This window comes from Aythya ferina (genome assembly GCF_964211825.1).
Source record: "Aythya ferina genome assembly, chromosome: 15".
In the NCBI taxonomy this organism is placed as follows: domain Eukaryota; kingdom Metazoa; phylum Chordata; class Aves; order Anseriformes; family Anatidae; genus Aythya; species Aythya ferina.
In genome coordinates, this window is record NC_140314.1 from 6078877 (window position 1) to 6095784 (window position 16908).

The 16908-nt window shown below is 48.8% G+C and overlaps 1 protein-coding gene across 2 annotated transcripts in view; it reads left to right on the forward strand.

Moving 5' to 3' along the window:
- ADAP1 (ArfGAP with dual PH domains 1) overlaps positions 1-16052 on the forward strand; it is a 57013-nt gene extending 40961 nt beyond the window's left edge. For both annotated transcript variants that reach the window (XM_084536479.1, XM_084536480.1), the window contains exons 5-11: positions 4977-5089; positions 7695-7841; positions 12083-12166; positions 12642-12704; positions 13103-13174; positions 13477-13705; positions 14066-16052. In XM_084536479.1, the coding sequence (XP_084392605.1) occupies positions 4977-5089; positions 7695-7841; positions 12083-12166; positions 12642-12704; positions 13103-13174; positions 13477-13705; positions 14066-14094 (737 nt within the window). In that variant the 3' untranslated portion in view covers positions 14095-16052. The remainder of the gene's footprint in view (positions 1-4976; positions 5090-7694; positions 7842-12082; positions 12167-12641; positions 12705-13102; positions 13175-13476; positions 13706-14065) is intronic.
- Positions 16053-16908: the final 856 nt, after the last annotated feature.

The following is a 16908-nucleotide window of genomic DNA, read 5'->3' on the forward strand; positions in this document are numbered from 1 at the left end:
AAGAAATATTACAACTTACAGCAATCAAATCAGACGATTTACACTGATGCAGCCAAAGAGGAGGTGTGCAGTTCTTTTTGCAACACTATTTGAAGTCCAGTCCCTTGGGAAACCTTAGGATACGCCACCTTCTAAATCCAGCTCTCTGATTGTGGTTTATTTTTGAGGAAATATCCTTCAGACTCTTCGTGCTAAAAGGAGGCTGTGACATCAGTGTCAGTGGTGGTAAAGGATGGTAGGGATTCTCCACTCAGCTGCTCCAAGTAATTATGCAATTCCTTAACCTCGCAGAAAAAGCAGGCACATCATCTCCAGTGAGTACCCATCCACCATTCTGGTTTAATTAACATCTTACAGCGGGAGTGTAGCAGGCTACTCAGCTTCTGACATACAGAAGCGGTGATATGTCCCTGGTAATTTTAGCAGCAAAGTGATGTAGTTGTGTTTATATCTTCCTCTTCATCTGCAAAGCTCTGAATTGGGGTCAGAACACCTTGTCTGGCTGCCTAGAGAAAAGAAAACCGACTTCAGTAGGTGGAGGGGCCCTGCCCAATCTCTAGGAAAATGCAATTGTTCTTGGATTACGCACACAAGTAAATTTTTTCCTTTTTTTCAGCCTTCCATGCTTTGTCTTGCAGTGAGACCAGGAAAAAAAAACAACACAGTAATGCACTTGTTCTTGGGCACAGTATCGGCTTTATCACTGTGCTTGGTTTGGATATAGAAGCATGTTTCTGGTTTTACCACTGACCTAGAAATGTCCTGGAAACAAAAAGTTCCGTTCCCAGCTGAAATTGCAAAGTAGAGCACCAAAGAAACTGAAGAGCAGATGTGGTTCAAGTACAAGTTTATCGTGTTTTACATAGGATGAGGGAAAGCAAAATCCATGCCTGGTGTTTTTTTCTTTTTTTTTTTTTTTCCCAATGCAGTGCATGTGATTGTCCTTCTCTTGGGATGAATTTCTTTGTTTTCTGAGAACAAAGGCTGAAACTGAAAGAGTCATTTTGGGTACTTCCTATAATCCGCATGCTCAGACATGCCAAAAGCCCCATCAATAAGCACACACCATAACGGCGCTCTGAGCTGGGGAAGTAGCAATATCCCTCTTCTTAAAAATAGGGAACTTGGACAAATTGCTGGAGGAAGTCAGATGGAAAGATGGTATCTGTGTTAGACTGTCTTGAGAGCAAATCCTCTCCCATGCTTCCTCTGTAGCCCCTTGGATGGTGAGAAAGCTGGGTTGGGCTGGAGCACCCCAAGGGCCGTGCCATTTCAGGTAATGTGCGTGCTGTTTGTTGGCCAACTTTGTCACAACCGTTTGGCGGCTTTTTTACAAGTGTCCCCGTTTTGTGGCAGAGCTGACAGTTTGGTTTTTCGTTTTGGCAGGTGGTTGAAGTGAGAGAGTGTTATTTCTAAAGGGTGCTGGCCAGCAGGTCTCCATCAGGTAGTTCTTTCTGCAGCCACGGCTGGGTGCTGGTGATCAAGCGCGGCGTCGACAGGCGGCCACGTCCTTTGGGAGAGGATACAAATGTGCCCTAGTGCTAGGAATTGGCAAGTGTGGCAGGGCTGGGGGTTGTTTTGCTTCAGAACAAGCAGAACAACCTTCACGAAGGTCTGAATGTGACCAGGTACCTTTACTCTGGAAGCTGTTGGTAAGGTAGTGTGGAGGCGAGGAGGGACTCTGGTACCTCAGCTCTGAGATCTGCTCCCCTCTCCAGCCTCCTGCAGTTCTTTCTCCAGCTGTTTTTGCAATCTTTTAGATCGGGCTGCTGAGGACACGTCTTGCTGACATACTGTTTGCCCGGGGAAGCTGGATGAGTTCATGTTCAGTTCACGTCCAGTTCCTTGTGTTTTGCATTTAATCAGCGCTGACAGGGGTGCAGGCAGCACGTTTGGACAGAGCAGAGGAACAGCTCCCGAGGACACAGCCCTGGAGGAGGAAAGAAAGAAAAGAAGCAAGCAAAGGATTTAAGAAAATCTGTGCCAAAGTACAGCAAAATTAGCAGCTGGCTTTGTCAGAGCAGCCAGGAGCTCTTTTGCAGAGGCAATGGTTCTGGAAAGAGCTGGCATATGAACTATGGAAAGGGATTGCATTTGCTATTATGTTGGGGTTTTTTGTTTGATTATTGTTATTTTTTTAATTTATTTATTTTTTTCTCCCTTGGAGTGGAATTCAGATAACTGTGTTTTGCCACAAAGGGCTGGAAAAAGGGAAATCAAAATGATGAAAATGTCCATACACATGAGGGCATGAAAACCTAGGCTTCCAGCCTGGCCTTGGCACTGGCTCACAGTATTGTCCTGGGCAGCTCACCAAACCTCTGTGCGCTTCCACCTCTTTGTATAAAACTGTTAGGATGCCTGTGTGCTGGGGCAAGTGTTGTGTGGGCTTTACAAATTTCCAGTTATTTGAATTTGAGATCCTCTTTGGGGAAATGCGGAGAGTTTTTATTCCCTGTTCCTGAAGTGTTAAGAGAAATTACACACAAAAAAATAAAATAATTGTGGAGGAGAGCAAGTTTAACAGGGAATGCCTGCAGCACCCTTCCACCCTGTGCCATTCGGATGTTTGTAACAAAATACTCCAGAGCAGTGAGGGAATGCAACCTGCAGCCAAAACGTGTGGAGCTGCTCCGAGGTTGTGCTGCTGAGGGCTGAGCTCCATGCCCAGCGCGCTCTGCTGAGCTGGGCAAACCCAGGTGGGTGTTTCTGAACTACAAGATTATGTTTCCTCCTGCATCACCTTGTATTTTGCATTTGTCACCATCTTCCATGTGCCATCTTCTCTCTCTCTTCTTTGACACCAGGTTCCTTTCCTCCAGACCCAGCTCTCCAGCCCCCGATGAGCTGGCGGTGTTTCCCCCGTGTCAGCGAGGCTCTGAAACCATCCCCACCACTTAGCCACTTGCCGTTCCAGAGGGCAGCTGCCTGCCGTCAGAGCCCCGGCAGCATCTCTGCCTCGTGTGAAGCAAATCTCACGTTTTTACGACTTATCAGCCAGGCAGAACCTGCTGCCTGTCTGTCTCCTGTCAGCCCCGCGTTGTGAGGGCTGGGATCCCTGTCCAACTCTGTCTCGTTCAGGTGCTATCGGGCACGTAACGGTTTTGCTGATACAACCCTGGCAGGTAGTGGCCTTCCCTGCAAAGCTGGGAATTAATTTGTGCTGCAGCAGTGATGAGAGCAGCTCAGCCTGTGCCTCGCGTGGATGTTGCTGCCCTGGGCTCTTCTGGTGGCTTTCTTGGCCGGCTTCCCCTTGCTTAGACATTGGGTCTTAGCTGTCAGTGGGTGCTTCTTTCTAACACTGCGAGTGCCCTCCGAGGGATTGGGCATGGCTTTTTGGTAGAAAAGTCCCAGCTGGAGTTGGGATGGGATCGAATTGTTAGACTGAATCCGCCAGCCTTTGGGGAGGATGCACCCCAAGCCTGAAGGACAGACGGCTGGAGCACAGTAAGAGCTTTGCCCCTGTAATTCTCCTGATGTCTCTGGTGTCGGTGCTTTGGTTCCCGGGCTGGTGTACGTGTGCTGCTGCGAGTGGGTCTCGGTGCTGTGTCCATGCGGAGCATTTGTCCTGGGCTGGAGGGACGGGAGGGCTCAGGGCTGGAGGGATGGGAGGGCAGCAGCGTGACATCACGTTTTAAAAGAAAGCCCTGCTGCAACACATGACCCGAATAAAATACAGAAACAAAGGAGAGGCCGCAGACAGCTGTAAGTATTTCCACCCCTTACATCTGCAGCACGTTATCAGCCCACTTGCAGTCCTGCACGCCAGCAGCTGATGTGAGCTCGGATTTATGACACTGTAGTTAGCATTCAGCATTACCGACAGCACGGCCTTTGCCATTGCACTTATTTACACCAGATGTTGACAGCTTTGCCTCGCAGTCAGCAGAGGTCTCTCTGAGGAGCTGGAAAAAGTATTTGGCTTGGGGTTTCATCAGTCCAGACAGAATAAACTGGTATCTTGACTTAGCAGCAAAGGCACGTTTAGCTAGATGGGCAATTTCTCTTCAGTTAGCATCTTTAGCCCTTGTCTGTGTTACTCTTTTCTTTCTGTCATTTCTGATTGTTAAATGTACTTGTGTGTGTGTGGACTTTTTTTTTCTCTAGGTTTCTTATGGCATGGAACCATTTTGTATCATTTGTACCTGTAGAGCGAGTGTTGAGGAGTCGGCTGAGTGGTTTTTGTGCATCTTTTCATCTGTGTGTTAAATAAATCCTACATGACACTGGGTGACATGAACAACTGTCTGAAAAGCAGGTTGAATAAGGATTTTCTCTACACCACCATTCATAGCACTCAGATGAAGGACAGGCTGCTTAATGATTCCATAGCCACTTCCACATACTAAAACAAAAAATAGTTACAAGTTGTTATAAAATGTGCAGTTTTTAACTTTAAAATCCTACCTTCTGAGAGCCAAAACTGGAAATCTGAAAGAATTGAAATTAAGAGAAAGGGGAACACTTTTTTCAGTGGGACTTTTAAATAATTATATCTTAAATTTATATCATAAAGCTTTTATTGGACAGTTCTTGGGGGTTCCTGTTTTTTTTTTTTTTTTTTTTTTATCAGTGCAGGAGGCCCTGTCTTGCCTGCCTTCCTCTTGCTCCAGAAGTGCTATTTCCATAAGCTGGGAGAGGAGGTACCAGGAGCTGTGGCGGGGTTGTCCCTTGGGAACAAGGGCTCAAGTCTTTGCCCATACCGCAGCGTGTGATGCACAGTGCAAATCCCCCTTTACCTGGCACGTCGCTGTATCAGAGCATGGGGATCTCTGAAGTATGGGAGGTTGGGAAAGAGCATCAGAGTGAGAAAGGCAAATCCGAATGAAAAACCAGTTTCTTCTGTCTTGTGTGATCCAGCCACACATTTGATCTACTTGGTTTTGATGTCAAAGTTCTTCTCCTATTCTTTATCCTATCTCTTTTTTCAGCAATATGTTTTATTCCTGGTTCTCAGCAATTGCTTTCTGCTGCAGGGTACCGAGAAGGATTTCTGTGGAAGAGAGGACGTGACAACGGGCAATTCCTAAGCCGAAAATTTGTGTTATCGGAGAGGGAAGGTGCACTGAAGTACTTCAACAAAAATGACGTGAGTTTCTGGGGCTGCTCTTTGTTGATGGGGGAGCACAACAGTAAGAGCATCTGTGAACAAATAATTTCCAGGCCACTGTTTAATTTATAGGGTTACAGAGTTTTCATAGCGTTGTTGGTCACCGATCAGCACAGGACAAGGGCACCAGCTTGCCAGCCTCATTGTAGGGTATGCTCTTGGTCCACCACCACAGTCACGGTGAGACACCCTAACTGACCATTTTACATCCTCCTGCTGTGTTTTAAAGTGTGTAAGATTTTCCTTAAACCACTAATGAAGGAGTTTTTCTCAGCTCTGGCTGTGTATGATCCAGCTGAGATGGATTTCCTATCTGTGGCTAGCTAGTGGCAAAGGTAACGCCACCTGACAGGGGTCACTGGGGTCTGAAACCTCCTTTAAGTGACATGGCAAGCAATCCTGAGGGAAAGTCCTCGGGTTTTTCTCTTGCAGTGTCAAGCGGTAGAAGCATTTGTCTTTTCCCCCAGAGCAGATTTCATTTATTGTAAGTGAGATACAGAGCTATTACCATGAAAATTGGATGGGTGATGAATGGACAGGCACTCTACTACTCTGTACCACATAATGGAGGGAGCTGAGGTGTTTTCCTCTGATCTCTTAGTCTCCCCTGAAACCTTCAATGTGTCTTGATCACCTTCAGAGAGGGTAATGCTTCCATCACAGCCGTGCATCAAGCTCCAGTAAAACACCAACAGCCATCCAGAGCCATCAGCAAGCCTCTAAAAATATCTGGTGCAAGTGCTGCGTTGTGATGGGGACATTGTTGGCCATTCGTGCAGAGGGGGGGACCATCCAGCCATGCTTCTCCATGCCCAGGGGCCAGCTTAGATAGCGCTGTCTTCTTTTTCAGCTTTGCGTGGGGTGGTGCAATTATGCATCCTGACAGGAGACGGCCAGTCATAAGTGAGGGAGAAGTGAAAGTCCCAAATCCGGCCCCGATTCAGTTGCTATTAACTGCTATGGTGGCTTAAGGCTTTTTTTTCAATTCACTGGTGACCATATAGCCATGGTGGGAACGGCACTGCCTCGGCGCATCCTCTCTGCTGGGATTTCCCTCCTGTGGTCACCCACAGCAGGTTGGCTTCCACGGCAAGTCCTCAAGTTCCCGAAGCAGTGCTGGCATCTCCTCCCATGCAGGGACTTCCCTGTGGCACTGGAGGGGGGACCATTGCTCCACTGCGTGGCCTTCTGTCCCCTGGCTGTGTCCCAGGCTGTGTCAGCCACCTCTCTCTGCCCCCATCCTTGTCCTGGGGTGCAGAAATGAGCAGCAAAATGCCACCAAGGAGTTTTCTTCAGCTTCTTGAGGTTTCAAGTCCTGTCACACCGTGATGCTTCAGGCAGTGGGAGCATTGGGTTGAAATTAGTCACCACCCACAAAGCTGTTCATCTCCTTCTGAAAAATCCTTCTGGTTTTGTCCCCATTGCAGCAGAATAAAGCGATACCAGCTTGGCCAAGTGCCATCTAGCTTCCAGGGAGATGGAGCCTCTCTCATCCGTGTGTCCCAGTGCTGCCGTCTGGAGACACTCACGTCTTCATGCATGGGTTGCGTCACATCCCATGGAGTGGGAATTGGCTCTGGGGGGTTTCTCCTTTAGCTAATTGCAGCTGTAACTCAAGAGACTTAGCACGGCCTAAAGCTGGTGTTACAAAGAGCATAATATTTATTTCTCAGAATGTTTCATTTCTTTATTGTATTCATTTAGTTCTAAAAGGGTGGTACACTTCTAGCGCTGGTTTGTAAGAAGACACTGCTACAGAATACAGGTGACCTGCCACAGAGGGTGAGGATGGGGTTGGTGCTTGTGAAGGGCCTGATGCAGAGTCATTGCTGGGCTAATCCATCCCAGAGGTGGTTGTGAAATACACATTTGATCCTCTGGAAAGAAAATACCCAGTTTAGAGGTCAAATGGAGGAGCAGAGTCAGAAGCCAGTGGCTCATGTGGAAGGATGGGACCAGTGAGGATGTGAGCATGGTGACCCTGGCAGTCAGGTCTGATGTTTGTAAGGGGATAATCCTCCGTCCCTCTTGGGCAAGGATGAACTGGCTGGGGGTGCTTGAGATGCAGAAAGCATTCTGGCCTGGTAGTTAGCAGTCTGTGCTTTTTTTTTTTTTTTTTTTTTTTTTTTTTTGTCTGGCTGAGTGGTTTTCTTTCTTCTTTAATAGTGCTCATCCAGGTGTAAATGCTGGTCATTTATCATCATGTAAAGAGGCTGGAGGAAATCTATGAGTCAGGAGACAATGGAATTAGAAGCAGGGAGAAGAGGCATGAAGTTGCTTGTCTTTCATAGCACAACATCCTATCTTGAGACCTGACCTGTGTATTTTGCTTCTGGGCTGAAATCTTTCTCCCCTTGAACTTTAAGGAATTTCACAGAACAGCAGAGCATTTTCCCATGCTGGCAGAAAGCACTCGTCGCTGCCTGAGCAAAGCCTCAGATGTATTATCGCCAGGCAGTTTTGTGTGCTGGGCGTTGTGTTGTAGCTAATGGCCTCAATCAGGAGTTTGTTTCTGACACAGTGAACTGCTTTCTGGTTTGAAAGCCAATTTTCAGGTGTTTGCTCACTCAGCTGTGTTTTTCAGGCAAAAGAACCCAAAGCAATTATGAAGATTGAACATTTAAATGCAACTTTCCAGCCTGCAAAAATCGGGAACCCACACGGACTGCAGATCACTTACTTGAAGGACAATAGCACAAGGAACATCTTTGTTTATCACGAAGATGGCAAGGTGAGAGCATGGAGGTAACGGGGGCTTGTTCGAGGTCCTGAGGGATTGGTGCTGTGCAGAGCCAGCCTGGGTCACACCTGCCTCTAACCCAGCTGGGAGTTGCTGGGGGATGTGGGAGGCATTTGGGGCTTTCTAAAATAGAAATCTGTGGAGAAGAGGGCTCAGGGGCCTGGGGCATTTCTTTGCACAAGGAGGACAGTGGGACACAGAGGTCAGGGCAGTGAGAGGAGGATCACAGCCCTCCTGGAGAGTGTTGGAGGGGACCTGTCCATGGGGCAACCAAGAAGAACCTGAGAGTCACCACACTGCCCCATTGGACTCAGCAGTGCAGGCTGGGGTTTTGTCTCCACGCACTGGTGTGCATTCCGAGAGCAGAACCAGGTGAGTTTGCCGTGATGCCATCTGGCAGGCATATCTTCATCTCTTTCCTCCACCAAATATTTGGGGTTCCCCAAAAAATAGCAGCCCTGGAGTGGCCAATAAACCCAAACCTAAAGCTATCATGTTCATGCGGCGTTTACAACCCTGTTCTGGTGGCAATCCCATGTGGACCAGCACGGCAGGTCCCCCAGGATTCGTGGAATTGTCTGGATGCACAGCCCGTTCTCTGTTCACCCAGGTGGGGGGAGCCAGCTGGCTTTGCTAGCAATAAGCAGTCTGTGCTCACAGCAGAGCCACTTGTCTCCAGACCACAGTCCAGCTGTGCCACCAAAAACCAAGGTGCTCTTGATTGAGAACGAGCACAAGAAATAAAAGGAAAGGAAGGAGCTCTTTTCTGTGAAAGCTGAATCCCACCATTGTGCCCCTGTCTGTGGTGCTGGCAGTCTGCTCAGTAGGGCTGGGATTTTGCTGTTAATTATCTTGGATTGAAAAAGACGATTTTTCAGCCGAGGCCCCTCTTCGAAGGAGTGTTTTGTGACGTTGAGGCCACTGCTGGAGCCAGGACTGCCTGGTCTGAATTTCTGCTCCCACGGGTTGAACGCGGTTGCTCCTGCCTCCGTTGGGGTGTGTGGGCAGGAAGCTCACTGGTGCCATCTGATAACGCCTAAGCTGAATTTCTCTCGACTTCCTTGAAATTTCTTTGCACTTTTGGCTGGTTGAGGAGTGCAAGAAGGTCAAGCACCCTGTGGTAGTAACCTCAAAAACTCACTGGAGTGAGGCATCCAAGAGGATCAAGGCCGGAGGGCCAGCCTGTGTCACCCTGCTGCTGCCCCAAAGCTCCGGGGGCTGGGGCAGCTCCATGCAGCCGGGGGCTTCCTTAGCACCTACCCACCACCACATGGACCAAGCCAGCTGAGGTGAGCCTGAGGCACCTGCTAGGGATGGACAGCGGCTCTGCTGGAAATGAAATGAAGAGCAGCACACCCTGTGTGTGAGCGGGAGGAGCAGAGGAGCTCGCTTTTTCACTTTAGGCCACAACAACAGCTGAAGCTTTAGGCCAGAGCAGCACAGCTGAAGGCTGTGTGCATCACACCCCATGTCTGTTAAACTAAAAATGGTCCAGGGGTTCTAACTGGCACCATTTTCCAGTGCAAACAAGGCCTTAGCAGAGCTCTGCCTGTTTTGCCAGGAGAAGGGTTAGTTTGTTAAAGGCCGCTAGGCCTTTTGATGGCCTGAGCTGGAGGCAGGGAGGTGCAGGAGAGGAGAGCAGTGGGGTTTGCATTACAGGTCTCATACGCCGTACCATCAGGACCTGCTCTGATGGTTGAAGGCAGGCAGGCTGGCAGGGCTCCAGGCGCGCCGTGGCTCGTAGAAAAGCTGCAGAAGCTGATTTCCCACCGCACTGAGCTCCTGGCTGGGGCTGAAGCTCCCTCTGCAGGACTTCTGGAAGCCAACACAGGTGCAGTTCAAAGCTGCCGTGTGCTGCTGCCATCCCTGACGTTATCGTCATCCTTAGCATCCTTAGATGTGGGCTGGATCTCCAGGAAAGGCCACCCTTCAGGGTAAAAACCATTATCTTTGAATCTTTTCTGGACAAATTAGCTGAGTGCTCTTCCCCAATGCCAAAGAGCCGCACGAGGAGCCTTCAGGACGGGCAGAGGTGGCATGGGGGATCACTCAGCAACAGCAGGAGTTTGTTGCTTGAGCTCCAGGGATTGATGAGCAGGAGGAATGATGAGAAGAATTTGTATTTTTATCCAGTCTGAGATCGCATTGCCAGTGCAGGTAGCTCAGGTTCAGGACAGAGGCTAGAGGCACTATCAGGCATGTGAAGTTGGGTCTCCAGTGGCACTGCCAGCAAATCAGGAAGAAGCTGAGAGCCTGCAAGAGCCATCTGCAAAGGTACTGCCAGGAGTTCGTTTTCTCTGCTTGCTCGGAGACATAAATCAGTTAAAGGAATCTCTGCTAATGAGCTCATGAGACAACACTTTCCTGTCCAAAACCACCAAGCAGTTTAAAGTTGTTCTTGCAGATCAGATATATCCTCACCAAATCTGTGGTGGTGTTCATGATTATAAATGCATAAAACCTTTAGCAAGGGAGCCTCCTGGCTTTGCAGACAGGTACAGTTCTGTGTAAAGAAAGGTGCTGAGGCGATGGGTGATTCATTCTCTAAGAAACAATCGATTGTCTGCTGTCCATGAGAGTTTCGTCCTCTGCTTTTCTGCAGGGAGAAGCCCTGCCTCACATCCCAGTCAAGGAGGTGACCCTCAGGCAGGACATCCAGTAACCTTCCAGCTGGTGACTGTATGAAATATCACCATGTTAACGTTACAGCTTATTTTTCGTTACCTCTAACCTGTTATGGTCATCATTAGCTTGAGGAGCCAGTTCCTCCTGCTGATCCTCTTTGTGCTGCTATCTGGGTTCTGCTTAGCTGCTTAAGGTAGAAAAGCAAGTGATAAGTAAGTGGAACCTCAGACAAGCAGGTCAAAGTTTTCCAAAACGTTGTTTGCTTATGTCCTGTTATGTTTTTTCCCCTTTCAACTTGAAATAGATAACAAGCCAAAGCAGAACATCAGAACTTTTAGAGGATGTCTATTTGCTACATTAGATCATTTTTAAGATACCTCAAGTTCCCTAAAACTGAGATCTCCAAAATTACAAAGAAGGGCCTTTTTTTTTTCCCTCGATCATTTTTAAGTATGTAAAAATTTAAATCTTACTGAAGGCAGACTTCTACTTGGTTACGGTATTTCCTACACTACAGCAACCTCACCTGGAAGGTCGGTTATCTTAGGATCACATCTGGCTCACAGAACACTTCACACGTGTTAATAACAACCCATGCATCCATCTCCTGCATAACCACAGCTATTTTGGAGGGGAAATGAATGGAAGGAGGTTTTTTCCCTGGAAAGGAAGAAGTGCCACAGCATCTGGGAATCGGGCTGAGACTTCAGCATCATTGTGCTTTTCCACAGAGGACTCAAGGATATGGCTGGTGGTCTGCAGTACAAGGATAGAGATATTTGGTGACTCTTTTAGCAAAATACAGAACTATATTGCTATGGCCTCCGAATCTGGGGAGGATTCAGGCATTGAAAGTTTCCTCACACGCTCCTCATTCAGAAGGATGGGACTGGTGATGGGGAACAGGCTGTGGTGGTGTCAGGCTGGCTTTGGACCTGCAAGCAAAAGGGGTGCAATGGGGGTAAAAAAAAAAAAAAAAAAAAAAAAAACAAACACGTTCCCAGGATCAGGCTTGCTGCTGGGCTCAGCATATCCGTGGTGGGCTTCACCAACTCTTTGTGCACCAGGAGGAGGGGTTGGGGCCATAGAGCACCCCCTGCATGTCCTGCTGCTCCTCGTCCTGGAGCTCCCCGCTGCTTTGGGCTCCACTAATCCTAAGCGATGGCTCCTGAGTCACCTGAAATATCATTTCAAGCCACCAGCTGGGTTTTCCTCTGCTGACCTTCCCCCTCCCACAAGCGCTACTTAAGCAGACGGGGAGCTGGGATAAGTGCTACCAGTTTTCTGAGCCCTGCAAGCATCGTTTACAGAAAAATGATGCTTGGGCAGTGGCTATGGCACGTGAAGGGTCATACCCATTGTTGGAGTTTGTTTGTTCAGAGGTGATGGCTCGTAATCCTCATCCTCTGTACAACCTGGGCACCTCACCGTGCTCTCCGTGGGGCAGAGGGTTTTTTTTTTGTTTTTTTTTTTTTTTTGAGGGCTGCCACTAAACTGCACTCTTGTCACTTGGGACAAAGTGCTGGGAGAGCTGAAATGCAGCAGGATCACATCATTTTGTTATGTGCAGACTATGACTCGCTGTTCTTTTTCTTTCTTGTTATTAGGAAATTGTGGATTGGTTCAATGCCATCCGGGCAGCACGTTTTCATTACTTACAAGTGGCGTTCCCTGGAGCCAGTGACGCTGATGTGAGTTTTCCTGCATGTTTTTTTTTTCCTACTCATTTTTATCATCTTGTTAAAAAAGAGGAAAGCTTGGGAGTAGTGCTCCATCCTTCAGTGTGTGCTGTGCAATTACCATTATTTTGGTGTAAGGGGCTTCGGACCATTTTCAGACAAAAAGTTCTACAGGGAAAATCATAAAAACCAAAAGGAGAGAGCCTTACTGGTCTGCTGTGGTACAGGTGGCTGGCTCATCTGCATAGAATCGCCAACAAAACCCAACAAATAAACCCATCTCCTTCTTCAGAAGCTTTAATAGAGTTACTGCTTTGTCCAGTGGTCAGTGAGAAGGTTTGGGTGCCCTTGAGATCGTGACAAAGCACTTGGGTGGGCTCAGCTGGGGCTTTCCCCTGTCCAGGGACCCTCACAGCTGCCCAGTTCCCCCCTACCCCCTCCAGCTGATGCCACGCTCTTTTTTTCTCTCCTGTTTGGGTTGTTCCAGCTGGTGCCAAAGCTTTCTAGAAACTACCTGAAAGAAGGATACATGGAGAAAACGGGGCCAAAGGTAGGGTATAAATGTTTCTGCAATACCCCCAACACCAAGGCTTTCTCTGTACTGGGTGGAGAAAGGTCTGCTGGTGGAACAGAGTCACCCTCACTGGAGAGGTGAAGCCGTAACGCTGTAATCACATTAATGAGCATTTCACCCCTGAGCTTTGGGTTTGGAAGCAAAGGTTAAAAAATCCAAAAGTATCACAGACCAGCCGACCCCATTTCTCTGATTGCTGGCCATTTCTACAAGCCCACCGGGTGCAGCTGGTCCCAGAAACTGCCTTTCCCAAATTGCCCTGGCCTGCCTGGGTCCTCCAAGCTGCCCAAAACAACCCCAAAGCCCTGGGTGGTGCCCAGTGAGAAAGGTGCTGCTTATTTTGGTGTGTAATCCGGCACTTCTTGACTCTCCAGCAAACAGAAGGATTCAAGAAGCGGTGGTTCACCATGGATGACCGAAGGCTGATGTATTTCAAAGATCCTCTGGTAAGACAAAGGAGCCTGGGCTGTCTGCAGGGCATCATCTGCAGTAAAGCCCAGGCTGACCCTCAACAGAATGCTTGAGCAACCCTCACCAAGTGCAGATTTTTCTGCATCTGGTTTATGCATTCCTTGGGGGGGTTGGGCTGATGGCGACAGGTCCTGAGTCCTGGGTGCTGCTGGTGGGGTCTCCATGGGACCACTGGTGTTTTTGGTGCTTGGCTGCTGCACTTTGCACTTCTGGCCACATGCACAGCAAGCCATGAGATGGCTCTTCTGTATCCTGCCTCACTGCTCCCGTCTTCTAGGATGCCTTTGCAAGAGGGGAGGTGTTCATTGGGAGCAAGGAAAACAGCTACAAAGTCCTGGAAGGGCTCCCGCCATCCACGCAGGGAAATCACTGGCAGCACGGCATCACCATCGTCACCCCGGACAGGAAATTCCTCTTTGCCTGTGAGACAGAGGACGACCAGCTGGAGTGGATCACCACCTTCCAGAAGGTTATAAGCAGGCCCATGCTGCCTCAGGAATACGCAGGTGTGTGCTCACGAGGTCTGGAGAACAGCCTCCTCCCATTTATTTCTCACTTGTTAGAGGAAGGGATGGATGGAGAAGGGTCAGGGATGTGATGCCTGTGGCTGCTCCCTTGCATGCGGTGTGAGCAGCCTCTGTGAGGCTCACCTCTGGAGGAGGAGGGTGGTGTCCTGCTGCTTCCCTCCTCCTCACCCTGTGGTGATGTCCACAGTACTGTAAGCACAATCGGTCACCCAGTTATGAGGATAATCAGACCCAAAGAGCATCAGCAGCACGAGGTCTGCCCGCAGAGCTGGGCTTGTTGTGCTCCTGATGCTCCTGGCTTTAACTTTGTTTTCTCTGTTGTTTTTTTGTTTGTTTCAGTGGAAGCCCATTTCAAGCATAAACCTTAGATGGGACTGGCTGGTCAGACCTGAGGAATGAGCTTCTGTTTACAACACAACATGGTTTTATTTGAAATGTTAAAAATAATTATTAATAATAATAACAGTAATAATAATAATAATACTTCCCTTTCCCTTCATCATTCACTTGATCATGTTGGAAGCCAAGAAGGGCAGCAGCGAAATGTGACAGATGCTGATCCAACCTGAAATTTGTTTCCATGGCTCCCCCTTGCACCTCGTGTCCACGTGCAGCTGATTTGGGTGCCTCCTGCAGTAGGTACCTGCCTCGAGGACCGTGCTGGCTGGAAGGGGTGCCCCACCATGGGGTGACGAGGAGTTTTGGTGGCACATCTCATGGGTACGGGGCTTTTTCTGGACAATTTGGTCCGTGGCCAGTGCAAAAACCCAAAATGGTTCCCTGTGGCAAGTGGTGACTGTTTTGGGGGACGAGAGGATGTGCTCCATCCCTCCTGCCCACTCAAACGCCCTCTCTGAGGTGCTGCTGGGTGGTGGGGTTGATGGTAAGCTGCTTTTCTTCCCCTGTGGCTCAGTGCTGCTTCAGTTCTGCAGGAGATGCAGCCCCAGGGCCGAGCCACCTGCTCTGGTGGCAGAGCTCAGCCAAGGCCCAGGCTCACCAGAGGGCTTCGGCTGGGTCAGCCTTGGCCCCGCTGCTGCTGGGGGCATCCGCCTGCTCCTCCTGCTGCCCTGGCTCCCAGCCAGCCATTTTCTAGGGGACACCGTGAGTCTCTGAGATGCTGATATCCTAACGGGATGTGAAGCGTGACCCTAATGAAGGAGAGAAAACATTGTCTTTAAATGTAGGAAGCTGCAGCCATTGCCTGGCAGGGGAGTTTGGAGGTGACCAAACCATGTGAGAAGGCAACGACGTGTGTCCTGCTCACCCACATCCTCTGGACCCCTAAAACACGAAGAAGTGCCAGAGCTCAGAGCAGCTTAAATCAACTCCTGGTAGTAAGTTTGTCCCCGTGTTCCTCCCCATGGACAGTACTTACCATGCAGTGCCCCAGCCGCTTCCACCCTTCCATCCCAGTTTGTGCCAAGGTGAAACTCCTCCTGCTTCCCCAGAAGGGACAGGGGAGCACCGCCCTTCCCAGCTGAGCCCACCCGTCCTCTGGAAGCCACCACCGCTGTCACCGTGGCCACTTCCTCAGTGCCCGTGCGGGCGGAGGCCCCGGCGGGGAGGCAGCGGGGGCCGTGCCTGCTCATGGTCTGGGCTGGAGGCACTGCGGGGACCTTGGGCATGCGCCTCCTGGGCAGCTCGGGTGGAAATGGAGCCCAAGTTTGGCTTGCGTGGTCTCATGGCGTGTAAATGTTGCTAGATGACTGATCCTCCCGCTGCCATAGAGGTAAACTATAAATAAATCAGGTGTGGGTGGGCGTCACACCTCCTAAGTGGTGGTGATGCTGTCTCTGGGCTAGTTTCCAACAGAGGCTTCTCACCCCCTGGCTGGGCTGTCGCTGTCTTTTTGGGGCCAGGTTGGTTGGGGTTGAGCTTTAGGCTGGGTTGTGCCCAGCCTGGGTGCAGGCGCCTCCCTTCAGCCCTGCTGGCTGCTGACACGGTGCTTCTGCAAACTGGTTGTTGCACTTTTTTTCCCCCAATTCATCCCTTAATTATTTTTTTTTGGTTAATTTTTTCCTGAAGATAAAAAAGCTGCTTGAAGTGACATTTCAGCAATGTTTTGAGCACTGTAACTGCTGCGGGTGGGGGGGCGACGCGTTCGTGGCGATTGGGCTGGGACCTGCACACAACGTGCTGAATTTTTACCTGAAAAAATGTTTTTCTGCATCCATTGAGTAACAGACCGAGACACTGATCTGTCCGACGCGTTCCTTACGTTGGTGTTTGTAACCGAACCCATCTCATGGGCTGTGTACGTTTGTTATGTCACTGGTAAGACAACTGTGGTACTAAATGTCATTCGCACCAATAAATTATGATGTCAGATGGGTGGCAGTGTCGTGCTGGCTCTGCGGGAGAGGTAAGACGGGGGCTTCAAACCAAACCCTGAGCCTCCAACCACGAGGCGAGGTGTGAAAGGTGCTGGTAGAGCGCTGGGCACCCACAGCACCACATGGCCCACTGGGGCTGCCCGAGGGGGTGGGCTGGGGTGGGCGGATGTGTGAAATAACTGTGTTATATAACACACATCTAACACAGCGTCCGTGTGCATACAGAGCTGTACTGTATAGTGAGCCATGATACATTTTTATTTGATGTATGCATACACACAGAAAATATATTTTACTGAGCCTACCCAGGCACACAGATATAAACCCCATTTCATGTTATAGGATGCTGTGTGCAAAACAGATTTTTTGTGTGTATGTATATATATTATAGTTTGTAAGAACATATGCATGCATGGCTTTATGCATCTATTAAAATATATGTTTATAGAAATCTAATTTAATTTACAAATAGATATATATCTATCTCACACGTGTACATACATACATTGCCTGTTCATCTATAGCTGGTGCTATAGCCTTTTTATAACTAAATTTATTAATTTTTAATGAAAAGCATGCACCTGGGTGTTTGTTTTATAATTATATATAAAATTTATAAAGTTATAAACATGCATTGTTCTATGTAATTGAAACTAAGTATAGTGCATAGAAACGTATGTACACACATGCATAGAAACATATGTACACACACATACATAGCACTCTGTGTGTGTATATGTATATATGGTTTACAAAAAAGTACGGTATTTATAATTTTTTTTCTCGTAAAAAGTAAGGCACGTTAGTAATAGGGAAAAGCCAGGCCAGGCTGTTTGTTTGTGGTTTTAG